The sequence below is a fragment of the Megalops cyprinoides genome, chromosome 22, assembly GCF_013368585.1.
Source record: "Megalops cyprinoides isolate fMegCyp1 chromosome 22, fMegCyp1.pri, whole genome shotgun sequence".
Lineage (NCBI taxonomy): Eukaryota > Metazoa > Chordata > Actinopteri > Elopiformes > Megalopidae > Megalops > Megalops cyprinoides.
The window spans coordinates 13,922,341-13,948,304 of record NC_050604.1 but is presented as its reverse complement, the minus strand read 5'-3'; the positions used below and the strand labels follow the sequence as shown (position 1 = coordinate 13,948,304).

Genomic DNA, 25,964 nt, shown 5'->3' with positions numbered 1-25,964 from the left:
TTTTTTTTAACACCACAGTCTGCTTTTAGCATCATAGTAAAGCATATAATCCTGGAACATCTAAGCTATCCATTGTTATTTACTTATATGCACATTTTTGTCTTTTAAATTGACAGCGGAGGAAACCTACAGTATTTGCTGCCTGTCTGTGTTTCAAAATAGGTTTGACAATACAGTTGTATGTGAAATTGCCCCAAAACATTCTTTGACAATATTCTTGGCTTAGTGACAAACCGTGTATTTTTATCTGGTGCTATTTTAAGTCACATACTGGTTTTTTTTTACACAGTCCATGTGTTTCAAAGTAAACATACCATTTTGTTTTTGTAGTCCTTAAATCAATTTCCTATAATGTTGAAAGATGACGTATGGGAAGATGGGGGTTTACAAACAAGGACCTCCACAAACGCGTGTCACATGTGGAGAGCGGTCGGCTTCATAACTCACACAAAAAACATTTCATTCATCCAAAAAAAAAAAAAAAAGTGAAAAAAAATCATGTCAAAATGAGTCACTTTGACAGAATGTCTTTGTTGTAAAAGGAAGAAAAAAAAAATCTTTGTGTCCGTTAGACGCAAGCTCTGACTGGCCGCCGGCGGTCCTGCAGGGTGGGCGGAGTCACCTCCCGGAGAGCCGGGCCTCTCTCTGGCCGACGCGCGTGCAGGAGACGCAGCAGGCCGTCCTGTAGTAGGAGTACACGCACAGACGCGCCTGCACCACCACGTTGCAGTTGTAGTACATGTCCTGGCACTTCGCGTCTGCGCAGGAAGGAGCAGAGACGGGGTGGGTTGGAATAGGCGCTGAAACTGGTAGGTCATCATCTACGGGCTGTTACTGACTGCGCTGGTAATGTAGCTTGATGCGTTTTTTGTGAACAGATCAATGTAGTCATTTTAAATACTTGGATGAATGTACCATTGGGGGCTTCATAACAGGTTGTATTTGATAGAGCAATCATTTTACCAACAGCAGGTGGAAGAAAAGCGAAGCATTTTAAAAAGCATTATAAAATGGTAAAGCAGTAAGTTATGACTCGATAAGCATAAAGCTGATGGATTAGCTGAAGTGGAATGAATCTGAACTGTAGTACCGATTTCGGGGACACACGGGTGTGTGTTGCACTCCTCGCGGTCGTCGGGGGTCAGGGAGGGGTCGCAGCCGCTGCTCTGGGTCATGTCGTCCGTCATGCAGCGCACCTCTCTCACCCGGTACCCTGTGTCACATGACCGAGAGCACTGCGGGGAGAGTGAAGCCGATTTTATCATCTGGCAACCAAACTACAGTTGCTGCGTTTTAATGTGTCACGCATGAACTTCAGCAGAGCTAGGTTCACTATATTATTATATTATTCATTAAATTCATAGGACATAAAGGAACAAGATGTCTGTGACCACATCGGATCTGTTTGCAGTGATAGCTCTGATATGACCATACTGCATATACCTTATCTCTTAAGGTAAATTATGGTAATTAGTTTTCTGAGTGATTTCTGCAGAGACCTAAGCAGGGTTGTATCCTGCATTTATTGTATCCAGTCTAATTTTAATTGTTGACAGGAGCAGTCTTCCATAGGTAATTTCATAGGTAAAAAAAAAAAAAAATGTACCAATGCCAGCTGCATTGCTGAACAGTCATTTTTGCCACTTACTGCACTCCACTCGGTGACGAACCACTTGGCCCCGCACCTCTTCAGGTGACAGGTCTGGGTGTCAGGGGGACGGGGCAGGTGGGAGCAGTTGGAGGGGGCGGTCACCTCCAGGCTGCCGTTGCTATGCAGCAGACACACCACGCTGCGGCTTTGGGTGCCGTTCCCGCACTCTGAGGAACACTAGAGAAACACCAAGCCGGCCCACTGAGAAGATTCCTACTAAAACGACTTGTTCCTCTCCAACAACTTTGTGAAGTTCAGTAATGGGGACTAGGATGTGCAGCATACGTATACAGTACCAGTCATGGGTTTCTATGTTTGGACACACCTGATTAAGATAATGGGAAACATGCATTCAAAGACATTTTGATCTAAAGACTTATGCTTAAATGTTTGAAATTTGTTTCCCAGACAAATAGAAAATAGTGTGGTTGATGCCTATGTATGAATTTCTTTCCAAACAAAAACATTTAAAAAAAAATATTTTTTGACTACTTTGAAGAATCTAAAATTTAAGATTTTGATTTGTTTAACACTTGTAAGTCACTGCATAATTCTAGTTGTTATTTCATAGTTTTGATGCCTCCTTTACTATTTTTCTAAAATGTGGATATTAGTAAAAAATAAAGAATAAAAGTTGTGGCCAAATCTTTGACTGTATGATACTGTATGTGTGCAGCTGGAATTAGAGGTAGCTCAGTGATAAAGCTCTGACCTGGCCCCAGGGGCCGGTGTACCACTCCAGCCTGTGCTGGCAGGGGCCGATGTCGCAGGGTGTCAGCTCCTCGGGCCTCTCGTCCCCGCAACCGTCCAGAGGCAGGCTGCTGATGTGGTTCAGCAGGCACACCACCGTCCTGCTGCGCCGGCCCTCCCCACACTCTGCCGAGCACTGCCCCAGAGAGAGAGAACACCACTGCTGACTACCCCCCACACTGCACTCCGGGCGAGGGACCGGGGTCACTTCCATCTCAATACAGTCATTACAGGGAACAAATTCAAATTCAACCCATGAACTGAAAACCACCCATCATTTTCTATGAGAAATTGTTCAGTTGCCAATTGCCATTCTTTCAGTGAACTGAATGAATTGAAATGGAAGTTACCCTGACTCTGTAAAGCACTGAAACAAAAAATACACAACAGAAACAGTGACAATCATGGACAGCAACATCACAAGCACTCCAGAATATCACTAGCAATCCCACCCAACTATCCCTACCCATCAATCGTACAGTAGTATTGTCGCCATTCTGACTCTCCCCTGCCTATAATCTGAAGAGCAGCAGCCAATCAGTATGAAGTGACAGTCCCAACAGTCCGTATGTCTCAGCCCCCCCCTGCGAGCCCCTGCCTGCCCCACCCTGTCGCTCCAGCGGGTGAAGAACCAGCTGCGGGAGCAGGGCCCCATGTCACAGTTCTGCACGTCCTCCGGCCGCATCTGCATGTTGCACTCCTCGTCCGTCACCACGTCCCCCAGGTTATCCACGCACCGCACGTCCCGGGTGTGCTGGCCCACGCCACACGGCACCGAGCACTGAGAGACACATGCAGAGAGAGAGACAGAAAGATAGAGAGATAGAAGGAGAGAGGGAGAGAGAGAGAGAGAGAGAGGGGAAGAGAGAGGGTGGGGAGAAATGGGAGGGGGGAATGATGGAAGACTTATTTAATCAGAGGGTTGTGCACAGACACAAATACAGGTATGCCTCAGTTAATGAAGTAGACACAATACAATACAATACAAAGTCATGAACATACTGGGCACACATGAGTTAATGTGCATTAGCATTCACATTTCACTTGGAGCTAGCGCCTTAATCCTCCCTGCCTTAGCACCATCTGTTAACGTCACTAACATCTTCTTCTTCGACTTCTTCTGTTTGTTTAAAGATGTTTTTTGGTGCTGGCAGCGCTAACCGGAATGGCTTCGCATCATTTTTCATTCCTCCTGATTCTATCCTCCTATCTGCATTTCAGTGCACAGAAAACAAGACAGTATTTCTGCTTCATTGCTTGCCTAGGAAGGCCATTTACTGTCACTTTAGCTGTCTGGATGCCATTAAACACTGTTATTTGTGAGAAAGGGTATAGGGAGAAGTGAGACAGGAACTATTTATTGACACATTTAACTGACACTCATAGGCACCTTCACTGGCACAACATTTATTTATTGTTGTTAATTGCTTCTCATGATTTCTGGAGAGTTTAAACAAACATAGACATATATACAGTGTACGCATGAAAAAAATCTTAACTTCCTCATGTATGAGCTTCAGTCTCAGAGGTTTGGGACAGAGGTAACACTGCGCTTGGCAGCCAGCATTAACATTTGCATTTGTAGATACAAAAGGATAGATCACAGCAAAAGCATGGCACACTCTCTACATACACAGATCAACATCTGGAAATAACTGCATTAAAAGCACCTGGTACACACATTACAATTACGCAGAGTTTACTCAGAGCTACAGTACTGCCAGCTGCTGTTTTCGGTTCTATGCGCTCATTTTTTCTGGGCCTATTTTGCACTCCCACAAGCAGCAGTGCAGCATATTGGTAAGGGGCAGAACTCGTAACCGAAAGGTTGCTGGTTTGATTCCCCGTTGGGGTACAGCTGCTGTACCCTTGGGCAAGGTACTTAAACCCATAATTGCCTCAGTGAATATCCAGCTGTATAAATGGATAACACGGTAAAAAGCTGTAACATATGTAAGTTGCTCTGGGTAGGAGCGCCTGCTAAATGGCAAGAACGTAATGTAATGCTCGTGTGTTTTGTCTTATTTCTGAGGTTGTGCTGCTGAATACAAACCGGGGTCCACTCAGAGCGGATTTGCCACTCACTGCAGATCTTCAGCTGGCAGGAGGAGGTGGTCTCGGGCTGCTCCAGGTGGCGGCAGTGCCGCGGCCCCACAGCGCTCACACTGCCGTTCCCCAGCGGCTGGCGGCACAGGACCTGCCGGTGCTGCGCCCCGGGCCCGCACGTCTTACTGCACTCCGACCACTCGCCCACGTCCCAGCTGCCGGGGGGAGGGAGGAGAGAAAGCAAACGCTACCGATGAACAGAGTCAGTTGGAGCAACTGTCAGATATAGAGAGACGCGTAGTGACTGTAGTTGGATCTGACGGCCTATTGCTACAGTATCAGTCAAAACTGTGGACACGGCTGATTAAGATGTATTCAAAGACATTTTGATCTTAAGTCTTATGCTTAAATGCTTGAAATTTGTTTCTTAGGAAATTATAAATAGTGAAGCTGATGCCTATGTATGAATTTATTTCCAAAAAAATTATAAGTTTAAAAGATATTTTTGGCTCCTTTGAAGAATCTAAAATATACGAGTTCTGAGTTGTTTTTGGCCACTGTATAATTCCATTTGTGTTATTTCATAGTTTTGATGTCTTTGCTATTATTCTAAAATGTGGAAAGCAGAGAAAATAAAGAAAAACCCTTCTATGAGTAGGTGTGTCCAAACGTTTGACAGGTACTATAGATCTAAACCAGTGCATTAGCAGCAGTGAGGTGTGTATGAGTAGAACAGAGGGTATGGCCACCTACAATGCAGGGCAGAGCTGGGTGTTACAGTCCTCAGTCTGGCTGGCTGGATGCTGGGAGTGTTCACACAGGTCTCCTGGGACCACAGTGCCAGTTACCTGCTCCACGCAGCTGAACACCACCTGACGCCTGCCTGGAGAAGAATAGAAGAGAAAAAAATGTTAGGCTTCAGGCTATAGCCATCCTGGCCTGTTTTAATCGTTCCTGCACAGAAACAGCCCAGAACAGTTCATAACATTCCAAAGTGGCAGTGGTCAAACAACTTCTGTAGGTTCATCTCTAACCAACATGTTGGATTTGAGCCGGATTATGACATATCACACTTTACAGCTGTAATATCCTGGTGCTTTTAACCTTGAAAACGAACTAGCCGACCATGGGCCCCTTGAGGGCCAAAGGGGGATGTGAGGCTTCACAGAGCAGCGGCTGCTATTCTTAACAAATTCTTCGGGCAAGTTGAGCATGTTTTTGAAATGTTATCGTTAAGACATCCCAGCTGCGTTCCTCGTACTTTGGCACCGGGCCGTCGGTGGCCAACAGAGTTTTCTGGAAGAGCTTAGCGGCTCGCCAAGTTTGATGCAGGGAGAGGGGGACCTTTGCGTGCCAGAGAGACGGACTCCAATCTACGCTGCCAGACCGGGTCTCTCAGAGTTCCAGGCTCTCTCTCTCTCGCCTGTTCCGAATTGACCCAGTCCTACACATGCTCACCTTCCTGACATGTTGCATTTTCATGCCTGGTACTGCTTTTCACGCTTAGTTCCACTTTTCAAAACATATTTATTTTTTTTCCTGGTAACGGGCTCCAAACAGTGCAGACAGGGTCACATGGTTTGCTGTTATTTGTTTTGTCATGAGCAGTTCGTGTTTCTCTGGATTCGATTTGCTTCCATGACGGTTTTGGTAATTATTCTAAATTCACAGTAAGCCTACAACAATTCTGAGTTCCATAACAAAAGCATACATGCAACAGAGGCCATGTCAAAGCTTAATGGGGCTTCATTTCATTTGCACCAAATGTACACATTGCTAGGGCGCATTGATCTCTGTTGAACTCCCTTAGCTGGAGTTGTACAGAACTCCAAGATCAGCAAAAGCCCCTGTTTTTTCCCATGCATGCAAAGCTTAAATTCACTGCTATTAATATGTGAAAGAGATACATCACCTGTTTGTCTACTAATTTAATGGTCCCTGTGAAGCCGGTCTTGGAATCCTACCCCAGATTACCTCCTGTGTCTGCTCTCATTTTTGTTCCATCTAAACTCCAACGTTCTCAACAGAAATCCATAACTGACCTCTGACCATTTGATTAAAGCTTGTCAAGAGTTGTTTAACTTCAGTTAAAGAGGGGAAGTTAAGCAACATTAGCAAACACAAGCATGACCTGAAGATATTCATAAAGCGAGCAAGATTCGGTAGCAGGTTAATTAATCATAATTACTGCACTTGGAAGAGGAGCTGTAATCTCAGACACAAGGGGCCTGAGGGATCTGGATCTCACAGGTTCCAGCAGAGCTACGGGTGTAAGATGTTCGCTCTGCTAGTCTACACTCAGATCGACCCTTCAACAGAAAAGCAGGAGCCCGCAAAACCAATCAGATCCAAAGACCATGGAAAGTACTGAAAGAAACGACTCGCATGACAGTAAAAATTTTATTTCTGAAAAGGAAAAAAATACTTAAAATATGTATTTCATATGTATTTCACCAGATGGGGTGACTGAAGTTATAGTAGTAGGATTTAGTGTATTTTTGACAAATGAGCAAAGTCACTGCCATCTCACTGAGGGCCAGGGCAGTGAAGCATAGTTTGTTTGTTAGCAGGAGAGCAGAGGCATCAGTTAGCGCCAAAACTGTGGCTTGCAAACAGATCACTTCTGCTGTCAAATAGTGTTTCTTCAGAGAAACAAACACTGACTATGGGTGCACTTTATGGCAGCACAAAGAATGGTCTTTATACCCTGTTGCCCATCAGTATAGAGGAACTGGATGCATCACAGTATAACAACCCCAATCTAACACTGCAGGTGTCACCTGGCTGATAAAAGGCTTGTTGTTCAGTTAACCAGCTAAATTCCATCTCAAATAAGAAGAAACTTTTTAAACATTTGTGAAATATGTCCTGTGTTTCTTATGTGTTTTCATAGTCTTGTCAAAATTCTCTGTTTCTTGTGGATTTCAAGTCAACACTGAAAACTCTTACTATGGCTTTCTCTGCACTTGCATAGAACTTTTAATGAGCTAAGACATACCAGCACTGGGTAGCAGACCTGTTCAGCTTTGACCTGGTTTGTATTGTTTCAAATTGCTCACTATGTTCTGAGTACCAGAAAATATCAACCAACATGCAGTACTGCTTTTACCCCAAAGAGATGTCTAGAGCAACCATAAAGACTAATTCTTAGGAATGTTCCTGTTAATATTGATAAATGCCATGATAATTCACAAACAGATCCAACTATGATCCAACTTGTGTTCACAGTTGTTTGATAGATGAGGGACATGAAGTTTTTATAAGAGTGCATTGTCAGGGAAATAGACTAAAACTGTAATAATTCTCCTGGGGCTTATCTTATATAGTTTTTCTTATATACCTCAGCTAGAAAACAGTTGGCACAGGGTCATGATCCCCCCCACCTGCCACACACACACACACACACACACAGAGGAGATGACCATATTTCCCCCAACGCACGCAGGCAGTTTATGTGAACTGCTTGAAAGCACATTAAACCCCCCAAGCCAATTTATGAATGTCCGAAACTCATTAATGACAGTTGGTCTCTGTATCGTGCTGCCAACTTGAATTTTGTCATGGACATAGAAAACAACATGTGCTGCTTTTGGATGCGAGGCTGTCTCATTGGAGATCCTAAATCACACGTAACCAACACAGCAACAAACTTTTTTGCTTAAAAAAAGGCATACCACATTTTCAGGACTTTGTCACACACATCCAGTACATATTTATGTAGCACATAGTTGTTTAGTGGTATCTGTTACTTGTTTATGGTACCAGAGGGAAAAACATTGAGAAGAAGTTTTTTCTTTACCTGTCCCACACGTGGCGGTGCAGAGCGTGGTGCCAGTGCGTCTCCATATGTAGGAGGACAGCTGCCCGGGGTGGAGCTGGGGACCAGGGCCATTAGGGGTCGGTGAGAGGGGGTCGGACAGGACCTGGTTGGGGTGGACCCCGTTCACTCCATTGGCGTCTGGTAGAGAATAGCCCTGCCCCTCAATGTCATACAGACCCTGAGTCTCCGCTGCACGGGAGAGCAAAGAAGGAAGGGGGAGACAGACCACAGAGGTGAGGGAGATTTAGGCAGATGCAGTCGTCCATATGGAGTGAGCATAGCCGCTTTACTCCAGCCCAGGGAGTGCTTGTTCACAGACGAAATCGCTGGAGAGGAGTAACGTTTCCACCTGAAGCGTTTTGCTCCAGTGAACGTTTCGCTCACACACGGGGTCAGATTTCTCTTACACCCCCCCCCCAAACCCCCCACCCCACCTCCCCTCCGATTGCAGTCCTGAGCGGAACATGCGTTCTGTCATTTGCGTGAGCTGCTACATGGGGAAAAAAAAAAAACGGCAGGCCGGTCAGACAGGCGGGTCAAAGCGCTGCCGGGTCACCGCAAGGACGAGCGGTCCTCCTCGGCCTCTTTCTGCGGTCTTGGGAAAAACAGGGCGAGATCCGAGGTGTTTACTCCTCCGCATCTGGTACCACTAAAAAGCGTCAGTGGGAACCCGAACGTGCTCCCACCACTGTCTGGCTGAGAGCGGAAAAACTCTAACGTGACGCGAGTCGGAAACTGAGCGCAGAGAATGAACACTCTGGGACTGCCGTTTCTACGGACCAAGCCTCGGGTGTTTGTCTTCCTGGTGCAAAACCCAGAGCTTTGTGTTTCCTTCACCTCGATCGCTAAGTGCACGGTTAGGCATCCAAGCTCCTGGAAAGCCACAATCATGCTAATATTCATGTGGGCATGTGGTCTGGTACACTCATTCTGCCTCACTGCCGGTGCTTTGACAGAATTAAATCATTCGAAAGAACAAAATAATTGTGGTAATATTTTTAAAAGATGTAGCTCTTGTCTGAACCGATTACTCAAGGTTAAGGGCGAAGTGCCATACTGTAGTACTTAATGTGCCTCCTAAGTGTACTTTGGAATAAACCCGCACATATGGGTTTCCACAGACAACAGATTTCATTCTTATTGCAATATGGAAGTGGCAAAGCCGTACAGTGTTAAATTAACATTTTTCAATTTGGCTGTTCTGATTGATCCAGAAAGACACTTGGCCTAAAAAGAGCATATTTCTCTCAAGTTTCCCCTTTTCAAATCATTACCAGATTACACCAATGATTTCTCACAGGGTGTAATACGCATATTGTAATTGCTGTGTGCCCCACCCAAAATATTAACCCATCGCACACACAGGCACTCGTGCAAACACACACATACATGAATGCACTTATAACATCCATTTGGATTCCAAACTGATGTGGATCCAGGTGTATACAAGGGAGACAGTAGCATATCCGGGTGAGGTGAAGTGATGAATTGTGGGTACAGATCAGAGCTGCCCAGCACTGTATGACTCATCAGAGCAGGGAGGAGGCAGCCACTGAGCTTTGTAACATGCTCCTCACACACCCACTACCTCAATGCAGAGGAATAAATATTGTCAACCCAAATCCTCTCTGTCCACACTGGAGAGTATAAATCTGAGGAGAGATATCTGAGCATTGATGGACATAGATCAGCTGCACGAGGATTTAAGCAAGAAAAAAAAAAAAACTATCTATACATTCTGGATTTTAGGAAACTCTTGAAGTTGCATTTTTAATTTGAATCGCTAAAGGTAATTTAGGACTTCTTGTTGTAGAGCCATCCTAAAACTGGCCATTGTCTTTAAGCAAAATATCTGAATATGCCACTCAAAGCCAATAAGCATTTCCTAGTTTTGTTTAGTTAAATTTCCCTCAGATCTTCAGATACCCTTAAATCTATGACATTGTTGGACTTGAACAGGGAGCGCATTTTTCTTTACAGCGTTGCTACAGTCACAGAGCTCTCTTTGCTCTCTGCAGGGAGGGGCTGAATGTGTCAGGGCCGTCTGGAAGCATGACATGCCGTCTCATCACCTGAGACGATCTCAGCTTCTCCAGGCCGGTCTCATCACCACAGACCCCCTTCCACCCACTCGTCAGCTCGTGCCGGGGGCCGAGCTTGATCCTCATGGATCACAGAGACCAAATGGAAATCCAGGCTGCGGTCAGCGATTAAGAGGGTCTTATCAGTCCTGGCACTGAGGAACTACTGGTCCTCTTCAACCTGTGCCTTACAGATAAACTAGATCTGCACTGCAGGCGACCAGTACGTGTGCTTTCTCCCCTTCACACAGATGGGTATAGGGCATGTACGAAACAGCCTTGAACACAGAACCTTAGATTCTAATGCATTCTAGTCGGGTTCAAAGCATCCAGAAGCACTGAGAGTTTATAATTTAAGATATATTTTATATAATATTTAATTATATGGTTTATGTAAATTTGTATCTATTTATTTATTTCTCCCTTTTTCTCCAAGTTTGGGAAGCCCAATTATGTCCTCACAGGCTGCCCTTATCGCTGTGCCCGGCAAAAGCACTTGCAACAGACTGAGAGCCAGTGCACTCACCCAGGGGCTGGATGTGAGAGGGCGGGGCTGGCTGGGAGTTGAGGGTATTCTCCTTGGGCAGGATATACTCATACAGCACGCTGGGGCCAGGCTGCTGGTAGATCAGCTGGTGCGTGTGGGAACAAAACAGAAATTGCTTCATACGGTCAGCCATGTACCAGTGTAATTACATTGTAATTAAGTAACTTTTTTATGTAAGCACAGGAAACAAGTGCTATGAAAGCTACACCACTAAAAACTGTTAAATAACTGTCATATAATATTGTAATTACATAAAAGTTCCCTGTCGTGTCATGGCTGACTGGTGACGCAGTCACTTTCACCGTGATCAGTGCAGTGGTGAGGCGGCACATTATCTCTTTCTCACATAGAGGTGCAGCTCTTGGCTGGTCGGCCCCGGGGCCGTGATGGACTCCCCAGTTCTGCTGCGGATCTCGTTGGGCCTCCGGTACGTCAGCTGGGTCCCGGCGGCGAAGAAGACGCCGGGCCTGTCGATGGCCCATTTCCCGTTGATGATGGAGTCGCCGCCCGATGTTCTGAGAGCTGAGAGGGAGAGAGGGGCATGCATTCAGAGCTGAGGCTGAAGACATGTCTACATATTCATAACATACTGTATGACTGAATGAATCAATGTAATGAATGTAATGTTACATTGCATTATTGTCATTTTGCAGACACTGCTATCCAGAGCAACTTACATAGGCTACAATTTTTACACGTTATCCATTTATACAGCTGGATATTTACTGAGGTAATTCTGGGTGCCTTGCGCAAGGGTACAGCAGCAGTGCCCTGGCAGGGAATCGAACCAGAACCCTTTCGGTTACAAGCCCTGCTCCTTACCACTATGCTACACTGCCGCCCATGTATGAATGAATGTAATGTAAATGAATGTAATGTAATGACATTAATGATCATCCCTGTCACTATGGACAACAACAACCTGTCTCTCAGCTTTACCATTGATTGAATACATACATGTCCTTGAATGCTGCGGGGAAACTGGTGCCTAAATGAATGTGTATTCACCTCTGTACAGGGGGAGAGAGAGAACAGGTAGAGAGAAAGAGAGAGAGAGAGAGAGAGAGAGAGAGAGAGAGAGAGAGGCAGCTGTGGGGGCCTTCTCTTACCCAGATAGTTCCTGCTCTTCACCATCTCCTGTATCCGGATGTTCCGGGCGCCAGAGGGAATCTCCAGGATCTTGTGGTATCCCACAGTGAGGACGGAACGCGAGAATGTCCCGCTGACCACATCGCAGGACGAGCCGTCCCCAGCGCACACCCCACAGACGTCCACCCGGTGCCCATCACACGCCGGCTCCTGATGAACAAACACACACACACTGAGCTTGTGCGGTTCACAAAGCATTCCTAGCCTAGCCTTTCATCCTCTGTGACTTACTGGTCTTTCCTTGCGCATATGAAGGCACTCTCCCCACTGTGTCCACCATGTCTCTTCTACACAAAAAAACTACTATATTTTGAGAGCAATCTTTTGGAATGGCCTCACATTGCGAGGGGATAATGGCTTTTTTTATTAGTGCATATTAAATATTTTTCCTCCTTTATCCCCAACCCATACATCTGCACCATGAACGTGTTCAGTTTCCATTACTCATTCCAGGGCCTTTTGCTGCAGAGGAGGGAGAGAGAAGAGGGCTGACCCTGAACATAGGCAGGAATAAACTGGAACCAGATCAGCTGAGCTGCTCGGTTTGTGTAACTGGACTTTGACAAGGAGGAAAGAGAGATAATTTTACATCTCAGTTATCCTGAATTTTATTGATTTTATTTATTTATTTATTTTTCCTCAGGAGGCTGGGGGGAGACGGTTAGCTAATTTTACTCAATCCTCTCAACAGGAGCCTACTCTTCCTGTCACCCGTTCACCAAAGACAGACAAAACAACAACAACAGAAGGAAAAGACTACACATTCCAGGGTCATAAGTGGGGCATTTTGATAAGGCCCCCATCTCACAGTTATTCAACATATTTCCATATTTCCATCTGAGACTTTTTTCCTTTCAATAATACTGCTTAACAGCTGTGATATTTTTTATTACTGTAAACCATATGGAAACCCATGCTGGCGAGAGGCCAGTGCCGCTGTACTGTCTGGCCCACGGCCCATCGCTGGAACTTTCTGGGTAGTAAAATGGTACACGTCTCTGATATTTGGCCTCCTTCCCCCCCCATCACCACGTCCTGGCGCTGAGAGACGTGATGTTGCCTGACTGTGATCAAGAATGATGAGTGGAACCAGCATCTTTTCTCTCCTCCAGCTACGCTATGTAATGCCCACTCTAACAGAGCCCCTTTTCTCCACATTAACCAGGAGATGGCCAATATCAGCGGTGATACTTTGCACCGCTAACCTGTGAGAAATCCAGTCTACTCTGGTGGTAACTGGTTCATTACAAGATGATTTAAAAAGTTGCCATTTACTGTTAGCATTCTTTTGCCACTCTAGTTGCCACTGTAGTTGGGAACAACAAACCCTCTATGTATTGAAGCTTTAAGAGAGGTTTTTTGAAGATTCTAACCACAGTGTGCTTCCCTCTTGATTCTGAATAACAACATTAATGTTCCTCTTCTATGTTACTTCAACAAAGTTTGCAGGGCAAAAAAATTTGAAGTCATTTCAAATGATAAACGCGTATATTAATTTTGCCACTCAAAGTTAAGGGCTCAGCACTTTGTGGGTAGACTGAATCCAGCTGTACGTTTAGGATGATTTTTTTTTTTGGATGGATCAAATTAAAGCCCATAATATCTGGAAAGTAGCAGTTAATCATGGCTTGTGTATGTCATACAGGAAATGTATTCCCTTATGGAGAACGAGCACCATGTCATTACCAAATAACACTATGTATTAATGTGCATATGACAGGTTATGCTTAAGGAGCCAGAATAAACTCATTTGTTGATTATCCTCTGGCACTGGTATATAATACATAATCTGCGAAAAAGAAGGTGTTTAGCTCCCCAGTTGAGAGTGTGTGATGAGATACGACAAGGATTGAATACATGTAACAGTACTCTCAGAGCTCAGCTCTCAGACCACAGGTCTGTACTGTACAGTCTTTGTATGTCCTGAATGCACTGGCAGGGATTGGCCCATTCTCCAATGATAAACTAACATACACAGGATCAACATTTTTGGATGTAACAAACACTCAAAGCTCTCTGAGAGACAAGTGGGTAAAAAGATTCATTGTGGGAAATTTTAGGACATCTACCTTTACCCAAATCCCTCTTTCTCTCCCTTCTATTAATCTCTGCCAAATTCACTCACTTAGAATACTTAACATAGAGGACAAGCTTCAAAGTAGGGGTCATGTTCATTTCCCCCTTGTTGAAATGTGCTTGAAATAGGCAACAAACACTTTGTCTGTTTCTTTTCTGACTTCATTCGAAATTTCCCCAAGTAATGGAAGGATAACAATGTGATCACCAGTGCAAGCATTAATGAATAAACGAACCCATCGCCTCCTCCTCGGGTTGTTCTGCACAGTAACGCTGAAGCTTCTTTAAACATGCTGTGTAATTCATTCCCTGCTGGGTGTTTGGCGTTCCATGAGGCAAACAGATTACAGTTAGCGGGGTAAACTAGAAGGGTAATTCTGAAACCACCCCCCCCATGCTGGTCTGTGGAGAGTAAACAAATACTCAATGTTGTTTTACGCTCTCTTTATCTTGGCGAATACAATTTGAACTTTATGGAAATATCCATAATATTTTGCAATATAAGATCATCATTTCATTTTTATATCAATCTTTCTTTAACAAATTTCTTTTGCAGTTTCTCTTGCTTTTTTCTTGCAGTTTTTTTTTCCTTATTTAGAAAGAGCTTTCTTCCGATACTAATATTTATATGTTATTTTTATGGGAACTTTGTACAATTTTATGATAAGAAAAAACTTTACTTATACCTCAGAATGGACTATGGCTCTTGTTTAGCTTTAGTTGTGTTACCTCAGTTTTTTGTGTATACATCTTCTATAACCTACTGTTAATGCTGTCACTGGGTAATAACGCAATAACATCACACACAGCCTACAGAACACTCCAGCGGTTGTTTTCAGTGAGGACAAATTTCATTTAGCTTTTTAGTCTTTGAAAAATAGCCAACATTCTGGGGAAAAATATATTTATTAAGATTCCAGACAAGATTTAGTGAAGGATATAAAATGTCTTCTTTTAGTAGTCATTTAAAACCATAATGATTCTTTTGGCTGAAGCACCGTCAGGCTACGGCTCAGATGGTTGTTTCAGATTTCCCACGAGTATCCTCATAGACATACACTACAAGGATGGTCTGTATTGTAGCCTCGCTTGTTGCCTCAGTGTCTTCATACAGTGTTAATGACAAAGAACCCTTACCATTTAAACAGAACAAATTTGATTACTTCATGCTCAAAACTATAATTCCCCTCATAAGAATAGCAGCAAACAATTAATGAGATTAATGAGTATGGTAAAAAATAAGAAATAAATAGTCCTCATCTCCTCCATTCTGTAAATGTGATATCCAAAACTATTAGTCAGTATAATATTCATTCCCAGGCAAATGTACACAAACAATCACCTACATAATTATGTAAAAAGAATACCAATCAGTGAGATGTTTAATAAAAACCAAACCAAATTAAATGTTTACAGAGAAACCTTGATTTATCATTAAGTAACGTGATTTAAGCCAAATAACAAATTACTAAGTGGTCAACTGCACAAGTAGTGCTGCTGTGTTTATGCTCAACACTTGTCATGATCTGTCCCTTTCTGACACAGGTTACAAGATGAAACACTGTACTAAATTTGACAAGGAAAAAAAAATAATTCACATAATATCTGCTCCAAACAGCCCCAGGATCACATTTATAACTATTTTTCAATGTTCCATAGTGGTTTAAAGGAGGACGTGAAACAGAGCTAAACCAACCACATCCTCTGCCTGTTTCAACCATTGAAATATCGGTTACAAGTGTTTGTGTTCTCTCTCTGCTTCTGTAGTAATAAAAACCGGGCAGGGTGATCAGCGACCGGCTCCTACTGGAAAAGGAAGCCGCTGTGTGGCAGTTAGCATGGCTACCAGGCAGGAAATTAAAGCGATATGCCAACCAAACAGATTATTCTCCATTTCAGAGGAAGTATTGATGAGTCTTATATCAAGCACTCCATTCATACCATTTCCACACAGAGGGGAAACACTCAGTAATAAAAACAATGTGTAACGGTTGGCATTAAGAAGAGGCATGTCAGCACTACTAAGTCTATAAATACTTTAAAAATTGAACCTGTAAATTTAAAGTTCTTATAGATTGTAGCACATGGCATCTCAAACCTTGACACCCCTAAGCTATTTTATTAACAATCATCATAAAAAGTGATTGTTACATTCATACATTCCTGCAGTGGTAAGGAGTAAGGCTCGTAACCCAAAGGTTCCTGGTTCAGTTCCCTGCTGCGGTACTGTTGTACCCTTGGGCAAGGCACTTAACCCAGCATTGCCTCATTAAATATCTGACTGTGTAAGTGTATAATATGTAAAAAAATATGTGAAACTGTAACCTATATAAAATGTAAACTCCATATTCCATATTAGCTTAACAACAAGAAAATGCAATGGGATCCAAAGCACACACAAACATACAGAATAAGCTCTTCTCATATAGGGTTTCAGTGACTGTTCTCTGTAGATATAAGATCCTTTTCAATCTAAATGTTACTGCTACTAATGCCTTTATGCCTGTTTATTTCAACAGGGTTTGGTACCAACTCTCCAACAAATTATTGCACCAGGGAAATAGCAGACTGAAAGTGTTACCACAAATTTAACACACACACACACACACACACACACACACATATACACACACGCCAGACACCCTCCGGCTTATCCAGTGCTCACACTGGATTTCACAATGAAAGAAAAGAACCACAGCAATAGCACAAGATCAATGCTTGGAGCTGCTTGCAATCATTTCTCCCAGCATGTTTGTTTCAAAATACTTTTTGACTCTAAAGAGCTACAGTGCTCTGTCTGCCTTTAATTACAAGAGTTACAGCAGCAGGTTACATGCAGACACATACACAGACACATTAGAGTCCAGGGAGCTTTATACTATTCTAGCTCCTCTGTTCATAAATACTACATGATTTTCTTTGTCACTATTAATCATTTTCAGAGGACGAGAAAAGAACAGTGCATTACAAAAAAATAAAAGTGACATGAAATTACATTATTGGTTTACTTTTGAGCACAAAATTTGTGTCTACTCCTTCCTTTCATCTATATCCTACAAACAAACCCACAATTTGGCTTAGACAAGTCATAGCCTGCGGCACACATATCAACAAACAGCATGAGAATACTAAAAAACATACTGTCACTGAAATGCACTTCTTGGGTTTCATACTGTATTGATGGTGACAAACACAGATATTGAGGAAAGAAGTCTTATGTCCGCTGACCCACGGCACAAGTGATATTTCCCCACAACCCTATAATTTCAGTATCTTTTGCAAGGCCACGGATACACTTCATAGGATAGGATGGAAAATTTCTCTGGCATGTCAGGAGAGGGTGTCTCTACTGAGGCAACATCAGAGAATGTCACTGCCTGCACATCTATCAAACCCTTATGTTCTGCAGTCCGGATAAATGCACTCGCTCCTTTTGAGCTTGTCACAATCAAAAAAATACGCTAAGAAGTACATTTCAAATAAGCAGCCAGCATATTACTTCATACATGTTCATATATGTACTCTCCTATGAATATGACTAACAGATCATTTAAAATTAGAAAACTCAATGCAGTGTGGAGTATTCTGAACCACCGTCCTGACTTTTCCAGTGCGTTTCTCTTACATCAGTGCTGTAACACAGTGGTATCTCTATCTGAGGGGCCACAGAATGCCCGCTGCTTTGAACATGTACCAGTCACAAAGCAGGCAAACTGTTTAGGGCTCCAGTCCACAGTCTAAAAGTGTTTTGTTCCCCAAGCTCTCCCAGTCACAGTGAATGGCTCATGTCCTGGGTCTTACCTCTCCCGGCGGATGGAGTCTCCCAGCGTCTTGTGGGAGGGCTTCGGACAGCAGACAGGACAGGGTCAGGAGCAGGGTTACGAGCCCTGTTCCCGTCCCAGAGGAGAGGGGCAGCTGCTTCAGCTGCTGGGCAGCCATGGAGAGAGAGAGAGAGGAGAAAGAGAGAGGAGAGGGAAAGGGCAGGATTGTGTAACAGGATCTGGCTATCTGTGCGTATGTACTGTATGTGTGTGTGTGTGTGTGTGTGTGGAAGCTCTCCTCCTCTTGAAGAGACCTATCCAGCAAGAGTCTGTCTGCGCCTGTGGCCCTCACACACACTTCGGCTAAACAACGCCTCCTGGCTCCCCCAGGGTCTGGCTGGCACACCCCCCTCTCTCCCCACCCACCCTCTCTCTCTCCTTTTCTTTCGCTCCCTTTCTCCTTCACCCCACCCCCGGCTTCCATCCCTCGCTCTTTGTCTGGTCGCCCCCTCTCTCTTCTCCGTCTCTCTCCCTTTATTCCAAGCTCCTCATTTAACATTCAACTCACTTTGGTTGTGGAGCTCTCCTGACAGAGGTGCTGAAGCACTGCCAGATCAGAGTGAAAAATAGAAGCAACTCAGGACTTTATTACGAATAACCAAATGCATGTAAAATGAACTGAGGACCACAAACATCATCTCCTTTCAGGTGTCTCTTATTATCTCTCGTGATTGTGGAGACATGTGGTTTTGGGTGCTGTGCTGTCCACACGACACACAAATGGCCCAGACACAGTAAGACGAAATGAGGGCACAAGTGCAGTGTGATCCTTTTCAGATTCTTTTCCACTTCTTCTCTAACATTCCTAGACTTTATTCCTAGGAATTTACTAGAGTACTCATTTTCCAAGCAAACCTTTCAACTGAAACACCTTTCTCTTATAAGTACTGACTAACCTTTTATTTTTACAGTGTGCAAGATCGAGGAAACGTAGGTACAAAATCACCTGAATGGATGCTTTAGTGGAAACACTAGAGTTCCACATGCTAACGTTACATCCGTACGGCACATGAGGAAGCATTTCGCTGTATCCATCTGCTTCAGAATGCAGTGTACATACTGCCTCCCTTACCTACATCTGAAGCTCACCCACCCTGGCCCTAACACCTCACATGCAATGAGAGTGGTAAAGGCAGGCTGCAGCAATTAACACAAGGGAGGTGAAGGTCCGTAGAGAGTCTCAGTCAAGGCTCTGCTGTGTAATTGTTGTTAATTTGTGGGTTCTGACGCGGTCTACGCCCTGAGGTGCAGATTCCAGCTGTTCACTTGCGTACCATGAACACCTGGCTCCCAGGGAACGTTGTGTGAAACAGGGGAAACCGCCACTGCCGCCGCCACCGGGCAGCGCCCCGCTGCCCTCACACCCTTTGTAGACACACCCCAGGCCAGTCACTGCGCCCCCTCCCCCGCCCAGAACGACACGCTCATAGCCAAGCGCGTTGCACTGGGGTGCAATCACTTATCTGAACCCAGGTGGCTAGCGTGCCCATTACAGACTTACAGAGAGCAGATGAGGCTGCAGACATCTGCTCCAGGACACCAATCAGGTCTGACCCCAGCCGCTGACCTCACTAAAAAGATCCTACAGTGGCTTTGGAAAATATTCAGACCCCTTCACTTTTTCCACATGTCATTGTGTTACAGACTTAATCTAAAATGGATTAAATGTATTCTTTTGCCCATCAATCTACACACAATAACCCATAATGACAAAGCAAAAACATATTCTTAATTCTTGAAGATTTATTAAAAATCAAAAACTGAAATTATTCAGCAACTGTAAGTGGATTTCTGCAGCCATGGTCGGCCCAGCCTACTTCTCCACTGCCGAGCTTATTCACTATGATTGCTTCTCCACTATACACAACCGTAAATTAAGGGGGAGAAAAACATGTAAAATCATGGTCCTAAAATAGCTGGAAATAACGCACTCTCTTTTAATACAAAGCACAGATATAGATAAAAGAAAAAATATCTAAATACATATGTCGGCAGATTTTTTTACTTCTTCCTTAAATATTTTACTTTTGGGTAGATTCCCATCTACGCAATGTAAACAAAACGTAATTCAACACTTTTCAGAATTTTTCTCAATTTTGGCAAGAGAAGGGAGAACTCAGGGACACTGAGAAAGAGATCATATTTACACTGTATCATTCTCGGCATCATTGTGTCAATGTTTTGACAATGCTCCTGCCTGTTTGGGAAAAAAAGAGAGAGAGAGAGAGCGAGAGAGAAATAGAAACCTTTTTCCATTCACTTACAGAGCTAAACACATGTTAGCAGATATCTTAGCACTAACAGAGATTGTTAACACAGCAGACACTTAATGTATATTGTTATCTTCAATTGTCCTGCCAGCAAATACCACTGCAAACCTCCCCAACCACACACAGAGACACACACGCGCATACACACATACAGTATCTCTGTGGCTTCTAAGAAAGCCCACTGCACTTCCTTACCAAATTCAAAGCCTCTGTCTCTTACTGAAACTTACTGTCAGCTGGACTAGCTGTGAGCTTTGAAATTGCCACATATCCACAGATATGGGTTTCCCCACTGTGTGCAGACTTGGGCTGCCACTTCTGGAACTTCTGTATCCCTGATGTCTGTCACCCAGTGCATGTGGGAGAGTGAGAGAGTCGTCCTTAGTTAAACATACAATTTCATATATCAGAGAAATACATAGGAGGGATAATCATTTTGCTATGAAATAGGACCAAAATAATCTTGTGTTCCAGAAAAATGTGAGTAACACATGACACAAATATTCTGAATAACTAAGAAAAAAATCAATCTTTATTTCTAGATAATACATGTAGCCACGGATGTTTGTAGACTGGCTGGTCATCCCAAATGGCCCTGTCATTACCTATGCCATCAGACTGTGACGGCCGAACAGATTGCCAATAACAGATAAATCCATGAGGGACTTTCCCCTCACCCCTGGACCACTGCCAGCTAATTCCATTGATCCATTTAGAGCACTCACAATGCCATTGTACTTGTGTTACTCTCCACATCTGTCTCCCTTCTTTTAACAATATTGCTTAAACACACAAGATGTAGATTAGAGTGTGACAGACGGCCATGATGCTGTGACATATGTGGGCCTTTACTTAACTTGCAGAACGGATCTGAGGAATGTCTTTAAGCAGGGTGACCGTACTTTAATGGGTTTCTTTAGGCTCTGCTGTAGGTGTTCTGACCCGTCTGTAAAAAGTGACAAACTTTTTTTTTTTCCTCCTGGAGTCAACTTCGGAGGCTACTGTTCCTAAAATGAAACTAAGGATAAACATGGGACAGGCTGTGTTTCACAACAAAATGCAATTGTGTGTAGAACGGAGCACTTATGGCAGCGGTAGGTACGAGGCAACCTGACTCAGTTTACACTCATTTGCAGAAAATATATTTAGGTGTTTCTTATTATTAAGCATACAGTTGTATGGTCATCATTAAGTCCCTTGGGATACTCTGTGTCCGCTGTGCTTTAGTGGGACTGTTGTGGCTACACTGCCCCATGGTGGATAGCAATGACCAATCTCCATCTTCTCATGAATGTCACTTGTGTGTATAACATCTATGCCATATTCTACCAGTATTTCTTACCATAAATTCAAGAAAAATCCTCAGTTTGTATGTGCCTCAACTACCAGATGGTCCATCTCAGCATAGCCAAAACCCTAGGATTTCTCAGACCCCGAATAACATAGCATTGCCAAGGGTTGTAGTCTGTAGTAGGTGTAACTTTATGATAACACTTACAGGCACCTGAAGCATGTTCATGTACAGTACCATTACATCCTGCTTCTCCAGGCAATCCCCACACTGATGCGTAGAGGTACCTGTGTTTTTCAGCAGAAGAGCGAACACAAGGAAATACTTCCAAACTCTCCATGGTTAAGTAACACTCTACGGTATGGCACTGGTGTTGTGGTGATGCACGGATGCAGGCACTTCTGTGTCCTCGTTTCTCAAAGCAGTGCTTCCTCACAGATCCCAGGTCAGGACAGCGGAGACACACGGGCTGAACAGGGAGGCATTTACTGGTGCCTGCTCACCTTGAAATAATCTGGGTACAGCACGGCAAGCAAATAGAAGGGAGCTAAGGGTAAGATGGAGTATGATTAAGTCCTTCGCTTGAAATGATGAGACGCTGGTGTGTCATTGGCATCTGTCACAGAGCATCTCCAGTCAGCTTGTGTGCACCGTAGAACAGAATGCTAAAAACCTCTAAGGTTACAGGCACACAAAGAAACGATCGATCCAACCCAATGGCTCCAGAGACTGTAAATATCCTTGCTTTTCTCTCTGGTGGAAAATATCCGCAAAACTGTGCAAAACTGAAATCACTTAGTAGCAGGTAGTGAAAGGCCGTGTAATGAGTCACAGATAGAGATCTCAGTCTGGCCTCCAAACAAATAAGGCCGGGCCGGGAGATACATTGTGAGATCGATCAGCACGGGCAGCTCTGACAAGAAAGATTAGGCCTCGGAGAGCGCAGCTGTTTACAATTTCAAGGCTTTTGGCATGGTGACTTCTTCAAGAACACCAAGGAAAGGAGACTGAAGAGGCATTTTTAACCCTTGCTAACAGGCCAAGTTCATACTAATGTCATATCACAGCTACTAAGCCCATTAATGCAGCTCAAATGTCAGTATTGCAGTGTTGCTGTAGAAAAAAAGAGTTACTTTTCTGACTAGAACTTCCAATAGTTGTAGGGGGTAAAACATAGCACACATGAAGACACACATTATGTGAAAATAATAATGTTAGAAATGAGAATATTTTACATTTCTGAGAAATTTTAAATGTTGAAGCCAATTATTTGCGCTGTTTAGTTGCAGGCAATGACCCATAGTTCAGCTTGGCCAGTCCTAAGTTTGCTTGACTTTATGTAACAATGTAATTAGACAGGTAAAATATCTTTTTTGCCTCAGTAGCACACAGTAGTGGGAAACTACAGGAGGCAGTTAAACGGTTCACATGTGCCACTGAGTTTGAAGACGGGGGACCAAGTGCATTTGAGGCAAATGCGAATGAGAACACTGCCTTACGCTAAACTACATTACATTCATTTAGTGGACGCTCTTATCCAGAGCGATTTCCAGCACAAAAGAACAGAAGTGTATCCATTCAAGAAGAATGAGCTTTAATGATGGAAGATGCTTTAATGCTTTAAAGCTTTAGGACACTGTTATCTTACCTTTAGGCATGTAATTAATTTGCACAAAAAGGGAATGTAATGTAAAAAGGTAATGTAAGGAATGTGACTTTTGGTTCCCCGTGATTAATGACAGTCTTTAGCATTATGTAAGATGAGCATTGGACCGGCTTTCCTTCTGGCGCCTCTCCACTGTACCCACGTATTTCTGTAAAATACATTCACTTCTCGTCCGCTAATCTCCTGTCATGTTCTGGGCAGAGATGTGAGGATGAATTCTGCGAGCATGACTTCACCAGTTACACGCTCGCCGAGGAGTGGCGGGTTTGGACGCACGGCCCGACCGCACAGCGGGGGAATCACGGACCCTCGGCGCACCTGTGTTCGGTGGATTTTGGACGGCCATCCCATAATAATAAAAGAGAAATCCCAGAAGTACTTCTGTTTCTGCCCACTGCAGGGATGGAGAGACAGGCAGACGGAGAAACACAACCCCAGATGGAGCGGGAGAGGGATGGGGATGGGGGGATGGGGAGAGCTTACCTTGGCAGCATCGATGCTTTCAGTCCACGCGCTGTCTGAAAGCTGCCCTCCCTCCTTCCTCCCTCCCTCTGTATCTCTCGGGGTGCGACATTTCTCCTTTATGATCCTCCATGAGGAACCTCTTAAAAATTAATCCGCCCTCATAACTCCTTTCCAGGACGCCATACATCGCTTTAGAATTAATATTACACTTGGTCCCCCGTTCCTGGAAGTGCTTTTTTTAATGACACTGCCTGATTGGATATCATGAGTCACACGGTACGCAGCTGCTTTCTTCCATTACCCAGGTATTACAGATTGTCCTCAGAGCCCATGTCTGCCACAGCCTTGAACTTTATTAATAACTAGTTCATTATACCTAAGAGACAACTCGATGAATGAATCAGAATATAGCATCAATTTATCTTTCTCTATTCAACAGTTTCCTGACATGGGATATTAGCTAATCTGAGTGTAGGGGCTAGGCTATGTTAAAATCTTCTCTTCCTTATAGCGATGTTAAAACAAGGATTAATACTAAGCGTTACAATATGCGACACTAAATTCTACTCGTGCATCTTGGCTTGCCTTGTTGATGGGTCATCATGGAGGTGTAATCATGGCCTGAGGTTCAGCTTGGCTAAGATTGAGCTTCTCTACATCCCCGTCCTCTCCCTTTGAGGATATCATCACCCTAGAAGACACTTGTCTTAATCTCCCAGAGCAACAAGAAAGTTGCGGTGACACCCGACGGCAAACTGATGTTTGTGGACCATTTATTAATGCCCAATATGGCTGCAGAAACACTTGAAGAATCGGCCCTTTCCTCATCACCTGATCAGCCAAGCTCCTTTTCCTGGCCTTGCTCTTTCCCCCTCCTCCTGCACTAATGAAACTCCCTGCTTGCTGGATTTCTTGCATGTGTGATCACAGCTCTGCAGCTCATCCAGAGTGCTGCCGCTTGGCTGATCCACAGTCTCTCCCCAAATTCCTCCACACCTCACTCCTGCTGAGCTCCTCTCCACTGGTCTCATGGCTCACATCCATTCCGGTCCAGTCAGCGAGGGGAACAGCCCTCTCTTATCCTCTGTCCATCATCAGACCCTACACACCGGCCTGATCACTCTGTTCTCAGGCCACTGGGCCATCCCTCCACTTCATAATTACATGCCCCAGTCATAGTCTCTGCTCCTTCTGACCCTGATGAGCAGGAATAAGCTTCTCATAACAGTCAAGACAGTGGAGTTTCTGACCATCTTCAGCTGCAGACTGAAGCAAACCATGACCTACGTGTAAGTAAAGATGAGTTATGTTATACTGTACACTGAGTAAGGGGCTGATGTGACCATGGTTAAACAATACCGGCTATGTCCTGCATGTACTAATTATGCAACTTTATCTGATGCACTTTTGTTCTTTTTCTTTGTAGGTGGCCCTGGATAAAAGCATTTGCTAAATGACAAAAGGCAATGTAAAATGTACATACACTACATGCCTGTACAACAAATCCAGCAAATCCAACTGCCGTCAAACTAGGTAATAGATTTTTAAGCTGTGAAACAGCATAGGTTAAGACATACCGTAAAGCTTTATACAGTAACAAGCATAAGCCAACTACACATTAAAAATAATAGCTATGGATTCCCCACAGAGAGGGATCAACTGGGAGGAGGTAAATCAATGACAGCTTCAGCCTCATGTGGCCACCGCACAGAGCCAGGAAAAATAATACATTCATCACAGGAATGACTGATTTCTTCTTAATGTCTTCCTGCACCTGTCGAAACGCTGTGATTTTAGATGTAAGGGCAGCGTTCTGAGACTTGGCCCACATCCAGGGAGGATTCGGCGAAGATTTCACGCCGGCTCGGTCACGGCCCCTCTGTGTCTGTGACACGGACAGAGAGGCGCGGCGAGGACGGCGGTCTCCGACAGAGGATCCTCGAATCAGAGTTGGGGGGTCAGCAGGAATCATTATGACATCAGCCTGGAACGGAAAGAATTTCACCAGCCATGAACACGTGTGGTTCCAGTTGGAGTGTGTATCTTCCCAGGGAAGACTGCAACATGCTAAAAAAAAAAAATAATAATAATAATACATGCTCTATACACAGTGAGCAGGCACCAAAACAAAATGGAGATCAATCAGATCATACACAAAATCACCCTGAAGTGCCACAATGCCTGATCCCTCTAAACCCAGACACTGAGGGCCTTGATAGCACCCTTTTAGGAAAACGTACCGGTTAGAGGCTGACCAGGTCAGGCTGTGTGAACATGGAAAAATGTTTAACAGCCTCCTTTGCCGGTGTACAAGATTTTATAATGTGAAAT

At 44.0% G+C, this 25,964-nt stretch overlaps 1 protein-coding gene across 1 annotated transcript; it reads right to left on the bottom strand.

Moving 5' to 3' along the window:
- Positions 1-592: 592 nt before the first annotated feature.
- On the bottom strand, positions 593-18,059 carry adamtsl7 (ADAMTS-like 7). The gene is made up of 12 exons (XM_036516412.1): positions 17,922-18,059; positions 12,005-12,194; positions 11,242-11,417; positions 10,875-10,980; positions 8,247-8,456; positions 5,201-5,330; positions 4,455-4,662; positions 3,009-3,182; positions 2,364-2,537; positions 1,649-1,828; positions 1,091-1,235; positions 593-758 (listed from the first exon to the last, which is right to left on the bottom strand). The coding sequence occupies exons 1-12, from the start codon at positions 18,057-18,059 to the stop codon at positions 619-621; spliced, it is 1,971 nt and encodes a 656-aa protein (XP_036372305.1). The 3' UTR covers positions 593-618.
- Between the last annotated feature and the right edge of the window lie 7,905 nt (positions 18,060-25,964).

What these genes read in the sequence shown, in the direction of transcription:
- adamtsl7 (XM_036516412.1), bottom strand. Translation starts at nt 18,059, where the DNA reads ATGGCTGCCCAGCAGCTGAAGCAGCTGCCCCTCTCCTCTGGGACGGGA. An exon ending in TCACCCGCTGGAGCGACAGG is followed by an intron (nt 2,538 to 3,008) that starts GTGGGGCAGGCA and finishes TCTCTGGGGCAG; the next exon opens with TGCTCGGCAGAGTGTGGGGA. An exon ending in TCGTCACCGAGTGGAGTGCA is followed by an intron (nt 1,236 to 1,648) that starts GTAAGTGGCAAA and finishes CTCTCCCCGCAG; the next exon opens with TGCTCTCGGTCATGTGACAC.